We start from the raw sequence: 20,637 nt of genomic DNA on the forward strand, positions 1-20,637 counted from the left end.
TACATCAACAATGTCGTCCAATCCAAATTACCAACTTTAAATTTGAAAATAAAAACAACAGAGTGAAAATAGGGAAATGAAAAAAAAGAAGAGAGGGATAAGACAAAAAAGGAAGTAACATGGGGCTAAACAGATAAGGGGAAAAAAGTAATTAGCAGCATTTCACTGCTGAAATATGTTAAGCACATATACACAGTGATAAATAAAAGTATTCTACCATGCTTGATTGGGTAAGGAAGGAAACTGCTTTGATTTCCATTTGAAAAGCAGACTTTTTTGTAGCCACCCTATGCAAACATAAATTTCACTTTTGATTTTCTGTCAGTTCCCTTGTCTTTCCACAAATTACAAATATAAATAAATAAACCTGGATTACATTGCAATGGCTGTGTAAAGAAATGATCACAAATAAACCTTATATATTGATACCATAACTAAACTTATTTACAACTCCATTATCTGCATAAAATATTTGTTTTAGTTTTATTTTAGTGCTAGCATGTACGTGCTTGGGCAAATCTTATCAGACCTTATCTATTGGGAGTATAAATGATGAAAAAAAGAATTCTGTACTGAATTAAAATATCTGCAAGAGAAACATAATATTTCAATAATCAGAGAAAAGTTTAGACCAGCTCTCCTGGAAAATTAATGAAATATTTAAGCTCTACCTTGTTTTACCAATATAAAAAATCATTACCATTAAAAATCTTATTCTTTATGCCAGTTACTCAGTGTTAACTTATTACATGAAGAAATGGCTAAATATTTATTATATCATAAAGTGTAACTTATTTATTATAATACAGTATTTATAGAAGATTCCTTTTGACTATGTTTGTATCAGATTCCAGAATGTTACAGTTTCATTCAAAACAGAATATAAATGATGTCAGAGTTTAAATTCAGTACAATTTTAACAAGTTGAAAAACTAAAATCTCAATCATAAAAAAATCAAAAACAAATATTAATCTAAAGACAACTGAGTCAATATTCAAATAAAAAGCCACAGCAAAGGAAAGTTTACACACATTTTGGGCTTTGGGTAACAGTATTGAAGCTCCTAATTACTTCTCATCCAAATTATTACATTCCATTAATTGGGCTGGTGGTCTATTATTCGTCCTAGAATATATTTCCATTTGAATAAAACTGACAAGAGGGTCATATTGGTGGGTCATATTGTAATTCTAATTAGCTTTTTAAACAATATTACCCAAACACAGCTCACTGTACCAAAACTGCAGCACTCTGCCTTAAGGGTGTACCGGGTGCCTCTTCTCTAAAGAACCTTCTAGAATCTATGTTTAAGGTTGTGTTGGGGGGGTACAGGCAACTAATCAAAAGTCCTTGTTGACTAATGGGAAAAAAGCTAGTACAGCTGATTGATAATCTGCTGATGCTTATTTCTGTGCAGTGATACTGCCGATACTTTTTTCTGTGCAGTGATACTGCTGATACTTTTTTGTGTGCAGTGGTACTGCTGATACTTTTTTCTGTGCAGTGGTACTGCTGATGTTTTTTTCTATGCAGTGGTACTGCTGATGCTTTTTTTTCTGTGCAGTGGTACTGCTAATGCTTTTTCTGTGCAGTAGCACTGCTGATGTTTTTTTTTCTGTGCAGTGGTACTGCTGATGGTTTTTTTTCTGTGCAGTGGTACTGCTGATACTTTTTTCTGTGCAGTGGTACTGCTGATGTTTTTTTCTGTGCAGTGGTACTGCTGATGTTTTTTTTTTCTGTGCAGTGGTACTGCTGATACTTTTTTCTGTGCAGTGGTACTGCTGATTTTTTTCTGTGCAGTGGTACTGCTGATGTTTTTTCTGTGCAGTGGCACTGCTGATGTTTTTTTTCTGTGCAGTGGTACTGCTGATGTTTTTTTTTCTGTGCAGTGGTGCTGCTGATGCTTTCTTCGGTGCAGTGGTACTGCTGATACTTTCATCTGTACAGTTGTACTGCTGATGCTTTTTTTCTGTGCAGTGGTACTGCTGATGGTTTTTTTTCTGTGCAGTGGTACTGCTGATGTTTTCTTTGGTGCAGTGGTACTGTTAATACTTTCGTCTGTGCAGTGATACTGCTGATGCTTTTTTTTTCTGTGCAGTGGTACTTCTGATACTTTTTTTTTGTGCAGTGGTACTGATGATTCTTTTTTCTGTGCAGTGGTAAGGTGAGAATTAGGGACTTTGCCCTTTCCCCACTGTAGTGTGATCTTCAGTATAATTCAGAAAGGTTTCACTCACAAATACTTCTAAAGTAATTGTTAAAAGACAAATAAAAGTTTAAATGCCTTTTTTAGTTTTTTAACAAACAAGAATATTGTTAAAACTAGACAAGATAATAAGCAGCATGATGGCTTAGTGGTAAGGTCTGTGCCTCACACCTCCAGGTCCAGGCGTCACTGGTCACTGTGTTGGATGCATGTCTGTGTCGGGTTTTTTTCATATAGCCTAGCTTCTTCTCATTTCCCAAAAACATTCTGGCTGATTGGCTGCAGTAAGTTATGCCTGTATATGCTGTACTCATTCTTACGCCTTTGGGTCGAAGAAGGGACAGTTCACATATCTAGTTAAGCAAAAAAATTAAAATTAAATAATGGAACAATGGGGGAACTCAAAAGTTGTTCCACATAAAAACATATATAAAATGGATTATATTATTCATACATCAGAATTGTTCTACATAAAAACGTCCATAAAATGAATTATGTTTTACATGTATATGACTTGTACATTGTACCTTTTTATTAATAGCTAAAGCTTGGCAGAAAAGCTGCCCTGCCCATTCCTTGACAAACAAATGTAAATAACTAAAATTCAATGAGAACAGATTATTCAGAGCATGAGCGGTGGTGCTCACCAAACTATTCTCTACAAAACAATTGGTGTATAATATGCAAGTACCCATCAGCTGTTCTGCAAATGGGAAAACATGTATGAAGATATTCTGTCATATTTTAAAAATACAAAAGTGAGCAATTTCAGTATAAAATCATTGGTAATTACATTAAAAGTGAAATGTATTCAGCGTACAATAAAGTACACATTGACTGGTGTTATATTTCATAGTGCCTTCATGTTTTGTTTCACAAACAAATCAAAATCTCACAATTCTGTATTTGTTCATGGGGTGAAGCCTGGGAGATCAGTAAGTATTTTAGTATTTTAGTTGTTGTTTGTGAAAACTACTGTTTGTCAAATCCTTCTGCAGTGGCACTCAGAACACAGGGCAGAAAAATCATTGTTAATGTGTAAGGGAACATCAGCGCTGAGCTGGTCGCACATTGGTTTGTTATACTTGGAAATGAGGCAAAAGCTGAGTTTGTATTTCTTTTCAGCATCTTACCTTCTCTGTGAGTTAGTGCAACATTGGAGCTAATGTACATGAAAAGATTGAGTTGTGGGGCTTGCCCCCATTTCAAGGGATGAAGGAAGGCCTACAAAAAAAGAAGAAGAAAAAAAAAAGAATTGTGAGTGTGATTTTCATCTTTTTGCATGCTGTTTATGTTGGTAGTATTTTCAGGTTTAGTGGTTGTGGGAGTGAGATATTCTGTCTGTTAACACTGTGGGAGGTGTTCTGCTACAGTCCATTCTGACTGTATTTATCAGAAGTTATGTAATCTGAGATTGTGATTGCTCCTGGAATAAAACAGTAATATTTTCCAAGGTCAGTTGCACTTCCTGATGCACTAATTAGCCAAACTGCAGCGCATAAAAACCAGCACAATATAATAAAGTATGAATCAGTATTGTCGGTATAATGAATGGCCAAAGTGTTTTTTGTCAATGTTTTTTATATCAATCATTGAACATTTCAGCCACACATTATATAATCATACACACACACACACACACACACATATATATATATATATATATATATATATGTGTGTGTGTGTGTGTGTGTGTGTGTGTGTGTGTGTGTGTATATACATATGCACACACACCCACACACATGCACACACACACATAGGTTGAATGTCCATGGCACATAGGTGTTTCAAAGGATTCCCGGATTCCTATGTTTTAATATGTACATATTTCCACAGGTATAATCCACAGCGATTCTTTTTACTGCAGCACCACACAACCCAGAACTGATGTTCCAGGCACAAAGTTACCTCTACAAAAGGACAGCTTTTCTCTGAACTGGCAGGGGTACAATCCTCTTCTTCTTACACATCACTTAATTGCAGCATTGGTTCTATTAACTTTCCCATGAAAAAATTCTGTCTGCCTAACAATTATGTGTACTTGACTGTTTAAATCAACAGTACTATTTATAGCCTTTATGCACAGTGTTCATATAATATTTAAAACAGCAGTACACAGTATTTACATTATTTTACATCATTCTGAAACCCCATTCTGGAGAGAACCACCACGCTCTGTTACAATACATGTCTGCATGTGTGTGTGTGTGCCCACGTGTGTGTGTGTGTGTGTGTGTGTGTGTGTGTGTGTGTGTGTGTGTGTGTGTGTGTGTGTGTGTATATATATATATATATATATATATATATATATATATATATATATATATATATATATATGGGTCTATATGACTTGGTCGACAGTTCATATGATCGACTGTTTATTTGGTCTACAGTTCATTTGATTGACAAGCATTTTAGGTGGGGGGCATTGCCCCCCATGCCCCCCAATGTGGGGGGCTGTGCCCCCCACACCCCCTAACTATATATATCAACTCCAGGGTCACACAACATTGGGGAAGGGGGCAAATGCTTGTCGATCAAATGAACTGTCGACCAAATAAACAGTTGATCATATGAACTGTCATTCAATCATATATATATATATATATATATATATATATATATATATATATATATATATGTGTGTGTGTGTATAGGTGTCATGCATCTGTTCAAATGCTCACTTGTTCAAATAGTAAAAAGATTGGAAAAAGTGAACAAATATAAAAAGATTGTAAATTGATGGTCTTCACGAGACTGCAGTACAGTGGGTACTAGGTATTTGCTCTTTCCTCACTGCAGTGTGATCTCATAGTTGATATAAATAAGAAGAAGGGGTGAGGGGATGCAGAAACAATCGTTTTAAAGCTTTCACATATTTAGATATTTTTAAATGAGTCTGGGAATTTGGATATCAAACACCTTTGTTCCAATACTTTATAGTCACTGTTTTTGCTTCAGGGAGTCAATATAGACTCATTTAGGTATGCTGTAATTAAAAGTCACTTATTATGTCAAAGGTTATTTTTTTTTGATTGATGCAAGTGTTCAGCTAAGTGCAGGTTGATGTGCTTTAGCAGTGCAAGTGAAGGATATATTTTCTTCACATATACTGACAGTTTGCATGCACTATGTGTTATGCAATCTCACAGCTGCTATATTTTAAAGTAGCGGAGGTGTGAGAGCACAGAGGAGCTTGCTGTCCTGCAAAAATTTTATTTGTGAGGATTTTTATCTTTTGTCCATGTTTTTGATGGGTTTAATGAAATCCATTAATTTCAGAGTTTTATGTTTCAATTTATCATTTCTCAATGTAGTTTTCAGGAAAGAATTTGTATACGACTTTTGATTTTATATATATATATATATATATATATATATATATATATATATATATATATATATATATATATATATATATATATATATATATATATATATATATATATATATATATATATATATATATATATATATATATATATATATATATATATATATATATATAGGTCTACTATATTTGATTGAAATTTCATTTAGCTGAAAATGAAATCACTAGTACCACTTCACTGAAAGTGCACTTCGCTGAAAACTCATTTGACTGAAACTCATTTTGTTGAAAGTTACATATGGCCTTTCCTTTCCCCACTGTAGTGCAATCCTGGAGTTAGTATATATATATATATATATATATATATATATATATATATATATATATATATATATATATGGTGTGGGAGGGCGAAGCCCGTCACATACTTTGGATATATATAGTCTTCTGCAAATAGTTATTCATTATATTTGCAAGTTTCCATGTGTATAGTTTAAAATATTTATAATATGTAGGGGGCTGTGTACCCCCCTTATAATATATACTAACTCCAGGATCACACTACAGTGGGGAAAAGGCTATATGTAACTTTGAACGAAATGAGTTTCAGTCAAATGAGTTTTCAGCAAAATGGAGTTTCAGTGAAGTGACCGTAGTGATTTCATTTTCAACTAAATTAACTTTCAATCAAATATAGTAGACCCATATATATATATATATATATATATATATATAGGTTATGCCAGATTATCAAGTTTTTCGAAACTCAAGCTTCATAATATCGAGACCATATGCTCAATTTTCCAAAAACCTTTAAGCATTGTAATGCAATTTCGGAGTTGGTATATATAATTTCTAAGTTATGTGGGCGGGGGGGTGCAGAAAGGCTTGCCCCCCTGCAAAAACATAGATTATCATTGTTTTGTTCGATTTTTTTTGAAAATTTAACACATGGTCTCTGCCATATAGGTTCATTGGTTCATAGGTGTGTACTAGGCTAATGGTCTGGGGCCTTTACAAGCCTAGCCCATAGAAGTGCCCTGACATTGTGCTGCCTGTCATTATTTCCAGTGCCTTTATCAAGTGGAGCCACTGGAATGATCCCTGGGGTGAACTTTCTATTCCCCATCCACTCATCAAGATTTCTGTTGAAGATGGCTAGTGAAGTGCTCTGCTTGACATGTGTGGGAAGTCTATTCCAGAGCATGGGCAGTCACTGGGTTATGAACCAGTCCCTCCAACATGTTCTGTAGATTGTGGTAATGAGGCTTAGGTCTCTGGAGCGTGTGGTGTGGGATTGGGATTTCTTTAGATGTAGCATTTCTAACAGACCTGGGTCAGATATGGCTTTGTAAGTCAAGCAGAGATTGCCTCTTAGCAGACGATATGAGACAGAGAATAGATGGAGTTTTTTGAGTCTGTCTGTGTAGGACATGTGTTTAAGACCTAGGATCCTCTTCGTGAAGTACTTTTGTGGCCTTTCCAGCTGTTGCATTTGTCTAGTGAGGTACATGCCAAATGGGGCATTATACTCGATGACTGGCCTAATGAGGGAAGTATAGAGAGAGATGATGACCTCTTTCTTCCTGGAAGCAAAACCCTTGGTAATGAGATGTGCCACATAGAAGGACTTTCTGACGACAGTGGCAGTGTGGTGGTCAAAGGAGAGGTTGCTGTCAACCTGTGTCTCCAGATCTCTTATAACGCCTTCAGTGTTCAGTGGGCTCCCATTAATGTGGTAATTAGTGGGAACTGAGTTTTTCCCAAAGGGGATGACGATGCATTTTTTGGCATTAAGCTTAAGGCCATGGTTTTGATACCAGTCATTGGTCCCAGTTAGGCCTTTCTGTAGGATGTCTGCATCACTTGGGGAGTTAATAATGGCTCTGAGCTTGCAGTCGTCTGCAAATTTTGTCAGCCAGCGTCCCTCCGTGTTGACCTGGACTTCTAAGAAGTAGATACCAAACGGGAGAGGACCCAGGACTGATCCCTGTGAGACTCCACTCGTGACTTGTCAGCAGTCTGACTTGGAGTCCGCTACTTTCACACTGTGGGTTCTGTGAGCCAGTTTGCAAGCCACCTAACGATATAGGGGTTGATGCCTAGTTTGCTGAGTTTATCAGTAATTCCTGAGTGATGAATGGTATCAAAGGCCTTGGCCAAATCAAGGTAGGCTGTATGAACTGCCTTACCTTCATCCACCGCTCTGATAACTGACTCAAAAAAGTCAACCAGGTTGAGCAGGCATGATCTACCTTTCACAAAACCAAATTGTATGGGATCTAGAGTTTGGAGATTCCCTATAACATTGTTAACTAGGTCCATGATGATGCACTCCATAGCCTTATATATCAGACTCATCAGGCTAATGGGGTGATAATTTCCAGGGTCTGTAGTTGCTCCTCCTTTATGAAGAGGAATGACTGTAGCAGTCCACTATTCAGTAGGGACAAAGCCTGAGGTGAGGCTGTGAGTGAACAGAGCACACAGATGTGGTGCCAGTTCACTTTTTAATTCATGTAGAACACAGCCAGGGATATTGTTGAATCCCATGGAAGCTATATTCATGGCCTTAGACAATGCAGCTTTAATCTGTGCTGCAGTAATGCTGGGAGCATGGCATTCTTCCGGTATTGAGATTGGTCCTTTAGGGAGGAAGAGAGGGGTAAAGTTGGTACTGAATCTGTTGGCAGTATGTTGTCAATATCTGTTGGCTCAGTATAGGAGGTACCATTGTGCAGTAACTCAGGGCAAATCTGGGTATTGCCAGGAAGAGAGGGGTAAAGTTGGTACTGAATCTGTTGGCCAGTATGTTGTCAATATCTATTGGCTCAGTATAGGAGGTACCATTGTGCAATAACTCAGGGCAAATTTGGGTATTGCCATGGAGATTCTTGATATAACTGTAGAAGGCTTTGTGGTTGTTTTTAGTGTCTGCTGCAATTCTGCCTTCAAAGCTGGCTTTGGAGGTTTTGATGAGGGATCTCAACTTTTTGTTGAGGCTAATAAGGGAATTTTTCCAGTCTTGAGACTTCACCTTTTTCTGCAACAGTTTCTTCCTTCTGTTGTAGAGTTTATTAATGGCAGAGGACCACCACTGGTTTCCTTTTTTTGGAGGAAAGTGTCTTGGTTCTGTTGGGTATGGCTAGTTACATGCATTTATGTACGTGTTCGTACAGTGCATTGGTGTATGATTCGGCAGTCATGCATCTATTTTCCATTGCCATGGGTGCTGTGAAGTTAGCCACTTCTGTTTTTAGGAGTCCAAAGTCAGGGATACCTTTGTAGGGGGTGTGGGTGAGATGTGGATTTCCATGGTGATTAGTTTGTGGTCGGATGTAACCAGGGAGGAATTGACTATTGGTGTAGATCAACAGTTACCCATGTTAGTAATAACTATGTCAATGATGTTGCTTCCTCTAGTGGGGGTAAGAATGAGCTGGTCCAGGGCATTGGAATTGATGAATTCCAGGAAGCGTTGGGCTAGTGCATTAGTGGAGGAATAGTTGGTCACCTAGTATGAGAGTGTTGGGTGGGATCTTAATAGTTTCCAGGGTGCTTAGGAATGTGGAGTAAGAGCCTTGGGACATGGTTGGGGACCTATAGCAGGCTACAACCTGAATCGCCATCTTATCCAATGTTAGCTGTATCTGGATTATTTCAGATGTGTTATGCTGGGCTTTTTAATCTGGAGGTATGCATATCCTTTATGAATATGGAGACACCACCACCTTTGGAGCTTCGGTCCATGTTCTGGGGCTGAAAGGTGTGGAATGAGTTATAGCCTGGCAGTGCAGGGGTGCTTTCTGCTGCTTTAAACCAGGTCTCTTTTACAGCACAAATATCAATGTTCTCCATTTTGAGGGGTGCTTCGAGCAAGTGCATCTTGAGATTTAGACTTCTAGTGTTGAGCAGCATGACCCTCAGATTGCATGTATTTATTTGGGTCTATATCAGAACACCGAAAGTTCATATTTGTGAATGTTCTTACATCGACACCTAATCAGCGAACTCTGACAACATCGAACATTCAGAACAGCAAATTTTTTCCTAGGGAAAAAATTTGCTGTTCCAAAACACATACACACAACACAAGCACACCAAACAAACAGCAATCCACACACATACACCCAAAATCTTACAGCTAACCCTACACTAAACTGTACAAACACCACTAACTATCCATTTACCTTAACCCAAACCCTAACTATAAGGACCATCACTATCGCACACTCACCTCACCCGCGCCCTAACCCTAACTCACCTAACCCGTCCTAACCCTCACGTCCACACAATCGCACACATACCTCCCTCGTGCCCTAACCCTAACTCACCTAACCCACGCCCAATTGCACACTTACATGAACCCAACCTGTAACTTTCCACCACAGAGCTGAAAATAGCGAAACGACAGAAACAGACAACCAAATTCTTTCCCTAGGAAAAAAATTGGTTATCTGTTGTTTTGCTATTTTCAAAGTTCGCTGAATAGGGGTCGATGTAAGAACATTCAAAAGTATGAACTTTCGATGTTCTGCTATAGACCCATTTATTTATGAAGTTCAAGTTTCCGAAAATTCAATAATCTAACATAAACACATACACAAACACAATATATATACATAAATACATCTATGTGTATACGTATATACATCTAATAACATATTGAGGCATTTGAATGCATCAGATGTTATGAACATATAATATGTTTGAGAGAAAAAAAAAACGTGTGTCTTTCAAACTACAAAACATGGGGATTTTCTGCCAGTGGTTACCACAGTTTTATCAACAACCAGTCAGAAGCTTTGTCCCAGTAAAAAACAGAGCACCCTGCCAGGGAAAAGTGTAAAAGTTAGTTCCTAGCTAAAGGGACAGTGTATATACATAAAGGAAGACCTGGAGCAATGGACAAATTAAAGGTCCCAGTCAGGGCTAATTTCAGGAGTATTATTGCAGGACTGCTTGATTTGGGGATAACAGACAGGTCTAGGAGAAAGGTCTAGAAATTTTGTAACTGAGAAGTGAGGCCTAGGAGTAAGGCTTAACGCCTGGGTGCAAACTGTTACTGTGCTTGTTTACAGAGTTGAGTGGAAGGGAGGGAGCATAGCTTGGGGGCATACCTCTTAACTGTCTGGATTTTTGCAGAATGTTTAGATCTTTGTCTAATATTTTGGTCTGTTCCTTATAAAATTTGTGGTTTTCTGGCAAATTATTGGGAAGTGAAGTCACCAAATGATGTTAATACATTTCAGTTCAAACTTTATATCCCTCAGAAAAATGCCCATTAATGCAAAACCTGTTATTCTACCAACTTTCTAAGTTTATAAGTGCAGTACTTTAAATTTGTCCCTGATTTTGGACCTTTGTCCCACCATTATTTTTGGCTTTGTCCAGTTTTCTTGCATTTAATGCTTGGGTAGAGTGAAGGGGCAGCTGCTCTGGTCACAAAATGTTATGGGTTATTATTGGGAGATGCTGACTGGTTGGCAGTATACTACTGGCATTTAAAAGGGAATGTTAATAGTGCATTTGTAGTCGGAGCAGAAGCATTTCAGCACTTCATGTATGTTATACAATACAGCAAGCTGCTTACTACAAGTTTAAAATTTTTTTTGGTCCTCAATTTAAGTACCAGAATAGGAGGGTATGGCTCTGCTTCTTTGTTTTTTTCTTGAACTAAACCTAAAGCCTAGAGGAGAGGCTTATAGCCTGGGACAACCCTACAAATTCAAAGTTTATCACCTGCAGTTATTCTTTTGGTATACTTCAACTAAAAGTTAGGCCTAGGAAAGAAACCTGCTTGTAAAGTGAGAGAACTTTTATGGACTCGTGAACCTATTTGGACTAAAATATTAAAGATGCTTCTTATTTAGTATTCCTATTTTAAAGGTACTGTTTATTTTGTAACACTTAATTTGAGTTTCTGTATCTGTCCTGCCTTCAGTAGCTTTCAGGCCAAAAAATCATTGCAAAGAGATAAAATCCGTTACTTCTCATCACCGCTGCTGTAAGAAATGTGGTTTCCAGCCATCACCTCTCCTGATACACAGAGTGATAGAGAGATAGATAGATTAGATCGATAGATATGTAGATAGACAGATAGATAGATAGATAGATAGATAGATAGATAGATAGATAGATAGATAGATAGAGAGATAGATAGATAAATAGACAGATAAATAGAAAGAAAGAAAATAGACAACACTTAATCATACTTGAAAGTAAAAATTTATTGCAGGGAAATAAAACAATACTAGTGTGAACTACGACAAAAGGATCTCAAACATTTTAAAAGTCGCCACTCTGTGACCAATTAAAGAAGAAAATAAAATGTTTCTGTAGACAGATGTAGAGGGATAAAGCCAGGACTACAGCCCATGTGATTCAGTTTAATTAGTGGGTCAGTCATCTGAGGCACTGGCAAGGGAGGGTGGCAGTGCCCATCCTGGGGCAGGTACGCACCCTTGAGGTTATGTAAAAGTTTGATTTCCTTGATGGAAACCAGAGAAACAACTGTGTAGTGCTTCCTGTGGGTGGACCGGGTATCCTGCTGGCACCAGATCCTTGCTGAAGTGAGAGCGGTCTGGTGCTGATGTCCATTGCACATCCCACATTCAGGCTGCTACCAGATGTGTGAAGGGGGCAATGAATAAAAAGAAAATGCTCATACTGCAGTAGTATGATGCTGTGCCAGGACACCCTGATCTCTTTGCTGGCTCCAACTCTAATCAGAGTAAGTCTGGGGGAGATAGCAGGGGTAGATGGACCCAGCAATCAAGGAGATGCATTGTGAACAGTTGATGGTCAGCTGTCTAAAAGAAAAACAGGGAACCGGAGCAAAAGTAAGTACTTTGGTTCTCTTTTCTTAGCTTGATTGACTCACAAGGAGTCACTTTAGTAGGGGAGTGCTGCCACTCATACCTCTCAACTGTCCCTGATTTTCAGGGACGTCCCTGATTTTGACACAAATTTTAACTCTGTCCCTCTTAATCCCTCCTAAAACTAGTAACTTTTGGAGGAAAGGTGGTGAATTACACTTAATGAATAATGGCAATAATAATTCATATGCTTTAATTCTGTCAATGTTTCAAGTTAATAGCACTAATATTTTAAAAGTGCCCCTGATTGTCCCTGATTTTTTCTTGACTTGTCCCTGAATCTGTTGAAATTTGTCCCCAATTGGTTGAGAGGTCTGCTGCCACTACCTGTAATTCTCACTAGCAACAGTCCGCACTCTTTTAGTAACAGCACAAATGTGCAATAATATACAATAACAAAACAGTTCTCACTCTCTTTCTTTGCAGCAGTGGGAGCAGATAACAGAAACAGTTTGCTCTCTTTCTATCTCTTTGCAACAGTAGGCGCATGTAACAAAAATAGCTTGCACTATGTCCTCCTTTGAAGCAGCAGAAACAAATAACAAAAGAGTCTGCTCCTCTCTTTTTGCTACTGTGGTGTTGACAGCCAATCTTGTGCAACCCACAGTCTTACAAACACACAAAAGGTCAGTCACTTCCTGTCAAGTTTTCCCCTAGCAGATATTAAAACCAAACAGAAGAAAACTAATAAAATGAATTTCTCTCTGAAGATCTTCCTGTTATGAACAGAAAGATTTAGGCAAAGCAACAATCCTTAAACAAGATTTCCAATGAAACAGAGCAGTATTTGAGACTATGCCTAGTGTAGTCCCTGGATGAAACTCACCATGCATATAATGTAATGATATTTACTGGACAGTCTTTAGGCACAACAATTAAAAGGTGAAAATAAAGTTTCTTATCATTGGGTTAGGCAGATAACACCAGAAATGCCCCAAATGGTCAATGTTCTCTTGGCACAGATGCAGGTATAAAGAAAAAAAGAAGCATTTTACCACATACATAAATTAAAGCATAATACATACCTAAACACTGCATCCCCCACCATTAAATAAATTAAGACCAGGGTTGCACAGTAGTGGGGAATAGCAATGACTCCCCTCCCCACTGTACCATGAGCTTCTTGTACTTAATTTGTTAAAATGTGTTTCAGTTAACAAGAAGTAAGACTACTGCTTCAGGAATTCAGCATGGCTTCCATATCAGTGTGTCCTCCCAGTCCTCCCATTACGTAAAGGTACGTCTCGCACAAGCACACACAAGCACACACATAGAAAATGTATATATATATATATATATATATATATATATATATATATATCGGGTCTATATTAGATCAATGAACGCTTAAAAAAGCGAACGCAGATTGATCGATCTTATGTAAGGGAAAGCTTACAATCTCGCACTGTCAGATCAGCGATTTTTTTTTCCTAGGGAAAAAAAATCGCTGATCCAAAACACATACACACAACACAAGCACACCAAACAAACAGAAATCCACACACATACACCTAAAATCTGACAACTAACCCTACACTAAACTATGCACACCCAATTAACTATCCACTTACCTTAACCCAAACCCTAACCCTAAGGTCCGTCACTATCGCACACTCACCTCACCTGCTGCCTAACTCTAACTCACCTAAACCCGCCCTAACCCTCACGTCCACACAATCGCACACATACCTAACCCGAGACCTAACCCTAACTCACCTAACCCACCCTAACACTCACATCCACACAATCACACACTTACCTGAATCTGACCCGTAACTTTCCACCACAGCACTGAAAATACCAAAGCAGCAGAAACGGACAACCAAAATCTTTCCCTAGGAAATCATTCGGGTTTCTGTTGCTTTGATATTTTGAACATTCGTTAAAATAAGGTAGATCAATCAGCGTTCACTTGTTTAAGCGTTCGCTGATCTAATATAGACCCTATATATATATATATATATATATATATATATATATATATATATATATATATATATATATAGATATAGATATATATATATATATATATATATACACACACACACACACACACACACACACACACACACACACACACACACACACACACACACACACACACACACACACACACAGTGGATATAAAAAGTGTACACACCCCTGTTAAAATGCCAGGGTTTTGTGATATAAAAAAATGAGACCACAATAAATCATTTCAAAACATTTCCCACCTTTAATGTGACCTATAACCTGTACAATTCAATTGAAAAACAAATCTATTAGGGGAAAAAAATATAAAAAATAAAAAACGTACAACAAGCTGGTTGGATAAGTGTTCATACCCTTAAACTAATACTTTATTGAAGCACCTTTTGCTTTAATTACAGCATTCAGTCTTCTTGGGTACACACCTGCCATCAATTAAAGAGACTCTGATTAACTCCAAATAAAGTTCAGCTGTCCTAGTAGGATTTTCCTGACATTTATTCAGTTGCCTGCTACAGCAAAAGCCATTGTTCACAGAGAGCTTACAAAGCATCAGAGAGATCTCATTGTTGAAAGGTATCAGTCAGGTGAATGGTACAAAAAAATTTCCACAGCATTGGATATACCATGGAGCACAGTGAAGATAGTCATCAAAAAGTGGAGAACATATGGCACAACAGTGATGTTGCAGAAAACTGGATTCCACTCCAAAATTGATGAAAAGACAAGACAAAAACTGGTCTGGGAAGCTACTAAGAGACCTACAGCAACACTGAAAGACCTGCAGGAATTTCTGGCAAGTACTGGTTGTGTACTACGTAACAACAATCTTCCATATTCTCCATATGTCTGGCCTTTGGGGTAGTGTTGCAAGACGGAAGCCTTTTCTTACACAGAAAAACATCCAGGCATGGCTAAAATTTGCAAAACAATACATCAAGCCTCCCAAAAGCATGTGGGAAAATGTGTTATGGTCTGATGAGACCAAGGTTGAACTTTTGGGCCACAATTCCAAAAGGTACGTTTGGCGCAAAAACAACATTTCGCATCACTAAAAGAACACTATCCCCATGGTGAAGCATGGTGGTGGCAGTATCATGCTTTGGGGTTGCCTTTCTTCAACTGGAACTGGGGCTTTAGTCAAGGTGGATGGAATTATGAACAGTTCCAAATACCAACCACTTTTGGCCCAAAACCTTCAGGTGTCTGCTAGAAAGCTGAAGATGAAGAGGAATTTCACCTTTCAATATGGCAATGACCCCGAGCATACATTCAAATCAACAAAGAATGGATTCACCAGAAGAAATTTAAAGCTTTAGAATGGCCCAGCCAGAGCCCAGACCTAAATCCAATAGAAAATCTATGGGTGACCTGAAGAGGGCTGTGCACATGAGATGGCATCTCAATCTGACAGATTTGGGGCACTTTTGCAAGGAAGAGTGGGCAAATATTGTCAAGTCAAGATGTGCCATGCTGATAGACTCCTACCAAGAAGACTGAATGTTGTAATTAAATGAAAAGGTGCTTCAACCAAGTATTAGTTTAAGGGTGTACACACTTATGCAACCACGTTTTTTACTTTTTATATTTTTCCCCAAACAGGTTTGTTTGTTTTTCAATTGAATTGTACAGGTTATAAATCACACTAAAGGTGGAAAAAGTTTTGAAATGATTTATTCTGGTCTCATTTTTTTATATCACAAAAATCTGGCATTTTAACAGGGTTATGTACACTTTTTATATCCAATGTATACATGTATATAGAAAGAGGGAGAAAGACACACACGAACATGTGTGCATGCATGTGTGTACGTCTTAATTTTTATAGGCAATTACACTGTAGTTCAAAACCTTAGTCCAGTGAAACCAAGGGAATCGGGAGGAATAAATGATAATTTAAATATTTAATTTCCTCAGCTTTTTTTCACTGGGAGCATCACGTGTGTAGCACAGTGATTGCAGCTTCATTTATTTTTCTGCGTGACCCATCTGACCCATAAGCTAGAATGAGAACATGTTTTAAGACACTGTAGAACATGTTAGAAGGTAGTGGAAACATTAAGTGTCTCTGTGATACTGATGGATTTTTCCCTTGAATTACAGAGTTATGCTTCGGACAGGATGCCACACTGAAATTATTAGTATTCTTAAAATGGTTGTGCTTCGGTGTAGTGTCTTTCCTTGATTACAAATAATTTTGGTATCAGGGAGTGTATGGTATTAAAATGTAATTTTTCATTATATATTTTATATGCTGCATGTTGGTGCAGGATAGAACATGATACCCACTGGTATACCTTTTCTGCTGCCAAAAGAACTTGGGGTTCATGATTGACAGGGACTTTCTGCTTGAGTAAGGTGATGTAGTCAGAGAAACAATTCTCACAGACCAGTTTGATTATTTATTTTGTTAAAGGTTGTTTAGTAATATGTCAACAAATGCAAATTTCATTAATACCATATGTAAAAAAAAATAAATTGAAATTATATTTCTGAAAATTTGTGGGAAATATATAATACAAGGTTCAACTTTCTTTACTAATTAAAAAGAAGCTTAAAAGTTTAAAATTGCTCATATTATAAACTGTTTTGTGATTATGACATTCTGCTTGTAATATCCTATTATTTTTTTTAAGCTTATGTACTTTTTATATCTGAAAGCAAAACAATTGATTTTTTGAACATATAATGGCATGTGATAACTTTATGCTTTACAATGTATGTCATTATCAGCGTTCTTGTCTTTGAATAAAGTAAGAACAAAGGGATTCTTATATATTGACCAAAATTCATTTGTTTGCTTCTGTGGGTTAATTTATTAGGTTGCTTCTTAACACAAGCAGTATTATGGTGCTTTCCTGGCATATTTAAGAGTGGGAGTCTATCTCAGTATGGTCTGCTATTTTTTCATATATCCCTTACATCCTCTGAGTAAAAGCAACCACCTAGCATAGCAGCCATTTGCTCAATAATATACACATGGCTAAAATGCACATTCATCTAATGTGGTCACTCTGCTTTCACTTTGTCCTTGTCCTGAGGTTCCGAGCATAAGGGGTATGAAGTCATTGAGGGCTTGCTTTCCACTGGAAAAATAAACTATCAAAAGCCATATTGACCTCTTGTCTGCACATGGCACATTTTCTCAAGAATATTTTTGATGGACATGCCTTGGAACTATGTGATAATTTCATGTAAATATGTAGTAAAGATGAACATTTTCAGAAATGAGATGGATAGTAATGCATGTATGTGTGTGCGTGTGTATACACACGCACACATATGTATATATATATATATATATATATATATATATGTATATATATATATATATATATATATATGTATATATATATATATATATATATATATATATATATATTTATATGTGTATATATATATATATATATATATATATATATATGTGTGTGTATATATATATATATATATATATATATATATATATATATATATATATATACAGACAGACGCAGACACACACGTGTGTGTGTGTCTGTGTGTGTGTGTGTGTGTGTGTGTGTGTGTGTGTGTGTGTGTGTTTGTGTACGTGCAAGTGGTTATGAACATGTCTATGTGCAGATGTTACATTTTATAAAGACCTTGCAGCCTAACTAAAGTTAAATGATTTGTCTTTTCCTCCAGTTCTGGGCTGCATACGTACCATGTGGTACCCAGTATAAGGATGCAGTGAGAATGACACTGGAACAGATAGATGTCATTCATCGCATGTGCAGCAAGTACCCAGAGACATTTCAACTGGTCACCAGCAGCTCTGGTAAGTAGAACTGTCATTTTATTTTTGACGATGGATATCCTTTTTTTAGGCCACCAGACTTCCACAGAAGACTTCTGTATACTGAAAGGGGGTTATTTTTTGTTTAACTGAAGGAAGTCATAATTTAAAAAGCAAGTTTTCTCTGATTGCTTAAAGGGAAATGATACCATACACCTCAGCCATATAGAAAGGACATTTGAGACATTCACAAGGCAGTTCTCATAAGGCATTGTAGAGAAAGATATTTTTAGAAACTACAGATCATCCCAGATTCAGAGAAATCAGCAGTCTACATTGGTCAAGTGATTCTTTTCTAGCATCACTCTGTATACAGTTATATGCTTCTGTAAAAATGAGTTCATGTCACATCAGCTTTCATGGTGGGGGTGACACAGGTGCCCCTACAGATATATACAGCAGTGGGTTACTGGTACCCTCCTTGATGTCATTTTGCATTTCATGTATATTTAGTATTTTAACTTTGTCAGTTTTAAGCTTACATAAAACCAACTGACATATTTGTGATTCTGTAACATTATGCTTTGATTCAGCAGCAATTTCCCCTACTGCATCCTGTTATTTTTGTCAGGAGATTTTAACTTTTGTACAAGTATTGTTACTTGTTTGATTATTTTGTTTTTCATCTTATCAGCATAAAATATGTATTCCACCCACAAAGTTTATTTGACTTCACTGTCATATTTTTATAGGACAGTTTCTCTTTACCTGTGAATCAGTTTGTACAAGATACATTATTCAGAAAAGTACTTCAGTTTGTTTTAGTATGCATCAATTCTGCACTGTTTAAAACCTTGAATCTTATTTCAGTTTTGATTTTACTATTAGATCGCAATGTGCACACTTTAGTTTGCATCTCTGCCTCAGAATTTATAAATACTTATTTCTGTTATAGATGCAGATTTCTTTCCCAAAGCAGCAGCCACAGGATTCAGTTAGAAGCAGTAGTCACGCTGTTTCAGCACAAGTAATATCTCCACCACGTTTCATTTGTTTATTGTTCCTTTTTAATAATTACAAATACACCAGGAATGGCAGATAACTCTTGCACTCCCTCATAACAAAAAAATAGCAGTATTTGCTTAGTTCATTACTGTTTGTTATTGCAGCTAACAGTGCAACTAACTTTACTTTCTGCCTGATTTTGTGAATGCCAGTACAAATCCTATCTTCTAGTACTAAAAACAGCATGAGCAAGGTTTTTCTACTTTTTTGGTTAGATACAGACATTGTCCTGCCACATTGTTCAGTACCTTTAGATCAGTTATTGCTTCACTTTCTCTAAGCAGATTATACCACATACTTTGCATATACTAGCAATACTTCTTTACATACACCTAGATTCAGTAATTTCTTGAGCATATACTTCCTACTACAAAAAAAAATCCTACTACATTTCTTTCAGCAGATTAGTGCATTCATAGTGCACACCTTTTGCTATGAAAATTTTCAGTAATCACTTTTAGTAAAACTTTCAAATGTATTTGTCATTCTAGTAATTCTACTGTTGTGTTTCAAGCACTTTAAACTTGGTTTAAGAGAATTATTTTACTTATTTCACTCTGAGTCTAGCATTCAGTTAATTCTTCATTCTCCAAAGCTTTTCTGTGGTTGCTCCCCACCCCCAAACTTCAGCACACTTACAATTATTCCATTTGCCAGAGATAAGTGTCAAACACTTGTGGGGTAAATTTCAATACCTGCATATCAGACATCCAATTGTTTAAGCTAAATAAATGCTATTTCCTCTGTGGTGTACATAGACCTTTCTTACCACACAGTGACATTTTAAGAACAGATTTTTTTAATGCTTAGATATGCAACTTTTCCCTGTAGGTATACAAAATTTACCATCATTCACCTTCTTAGCACAGAATGAAATTCATTGTAGTGCCAGGCACACACTGCCAATTAAGTGAAGTCAGCTTACTAAAGTTCAATACCTCACAGTTCTCATCAGTCTCATACATACTAAGTATAAAACCCTCCATAGCCTTGATTCACACTATCTTTCTTGAGGCCCCCCTGTTTTTTCCCTGGCTCTTCAGCCCTACCCTGGGTGGAGACTACTCTCTCTTTTTTAATTCTTTAGACTTTCTCTCTAGAACAGGCCCCAGCCTAGATATCAGAAACCCACCTGCATAATTCTTATGGATATTCCCTTGCGTGCATAGCAGGCTCCAGCCTGCATACTCCTATAGGATCAGCTGTCACCTGCATCCCTCTGTAATCCTTTTATAGAGAAAGGCAAATGACTCTACTCTGTTGCTTCCAGATTCCTTTCTCTTTAAAAAAGTACTCTGACTCCTAGGATTACTTCAGCTCTACCTGTTTGTCATCACACACATGGCAGATCTTACAGCTCTTTCCGGCTCCACCTACAGGCCATTATATTAAATGATAAGTCTTCTGTCTCAACTATACTAGTCTACATATGTA

At 37.1% G+C, this 20,637-nt stretch overlaps 1 protein-coding gene across 1 annotated transcript in view; it reads left to right on the forward strand.

The window, feature by feature from the left end:
- The window catches only part of DPEP1 (dipeptidase 1), a 250,577-nt gene that overhangs the window by 76,851 nt on the left and 153,089 nt on the right, over positions 1-20,637 (forward strand). Inside the window, exon 4 of the mRNA XM_044081592.1 lies at positions 18,048-18,180. Coding sequence (XP_043937527.1) covers positions 18,048-18,180 — 133 coding nt within the window. The remainder of the gene's footprint in view (positions 1-18,047; positions 18,181-20,637) is intronic.

The sequence above is a fragment of the Protopterus annectens genome, chromosome 8.part1 (assembly GCF_019279795.1).
Source record: "Protopterus annectens isolate FY-2018-M chromosome 8.part1, PAN1.0, whole genome shotgun sequence".
Lineage (NCBI taxonomy): Eukaryota > Metazoa > Chordata > Ceratodontiformes > Protopteridae > Protopterus > Protopterus annectens.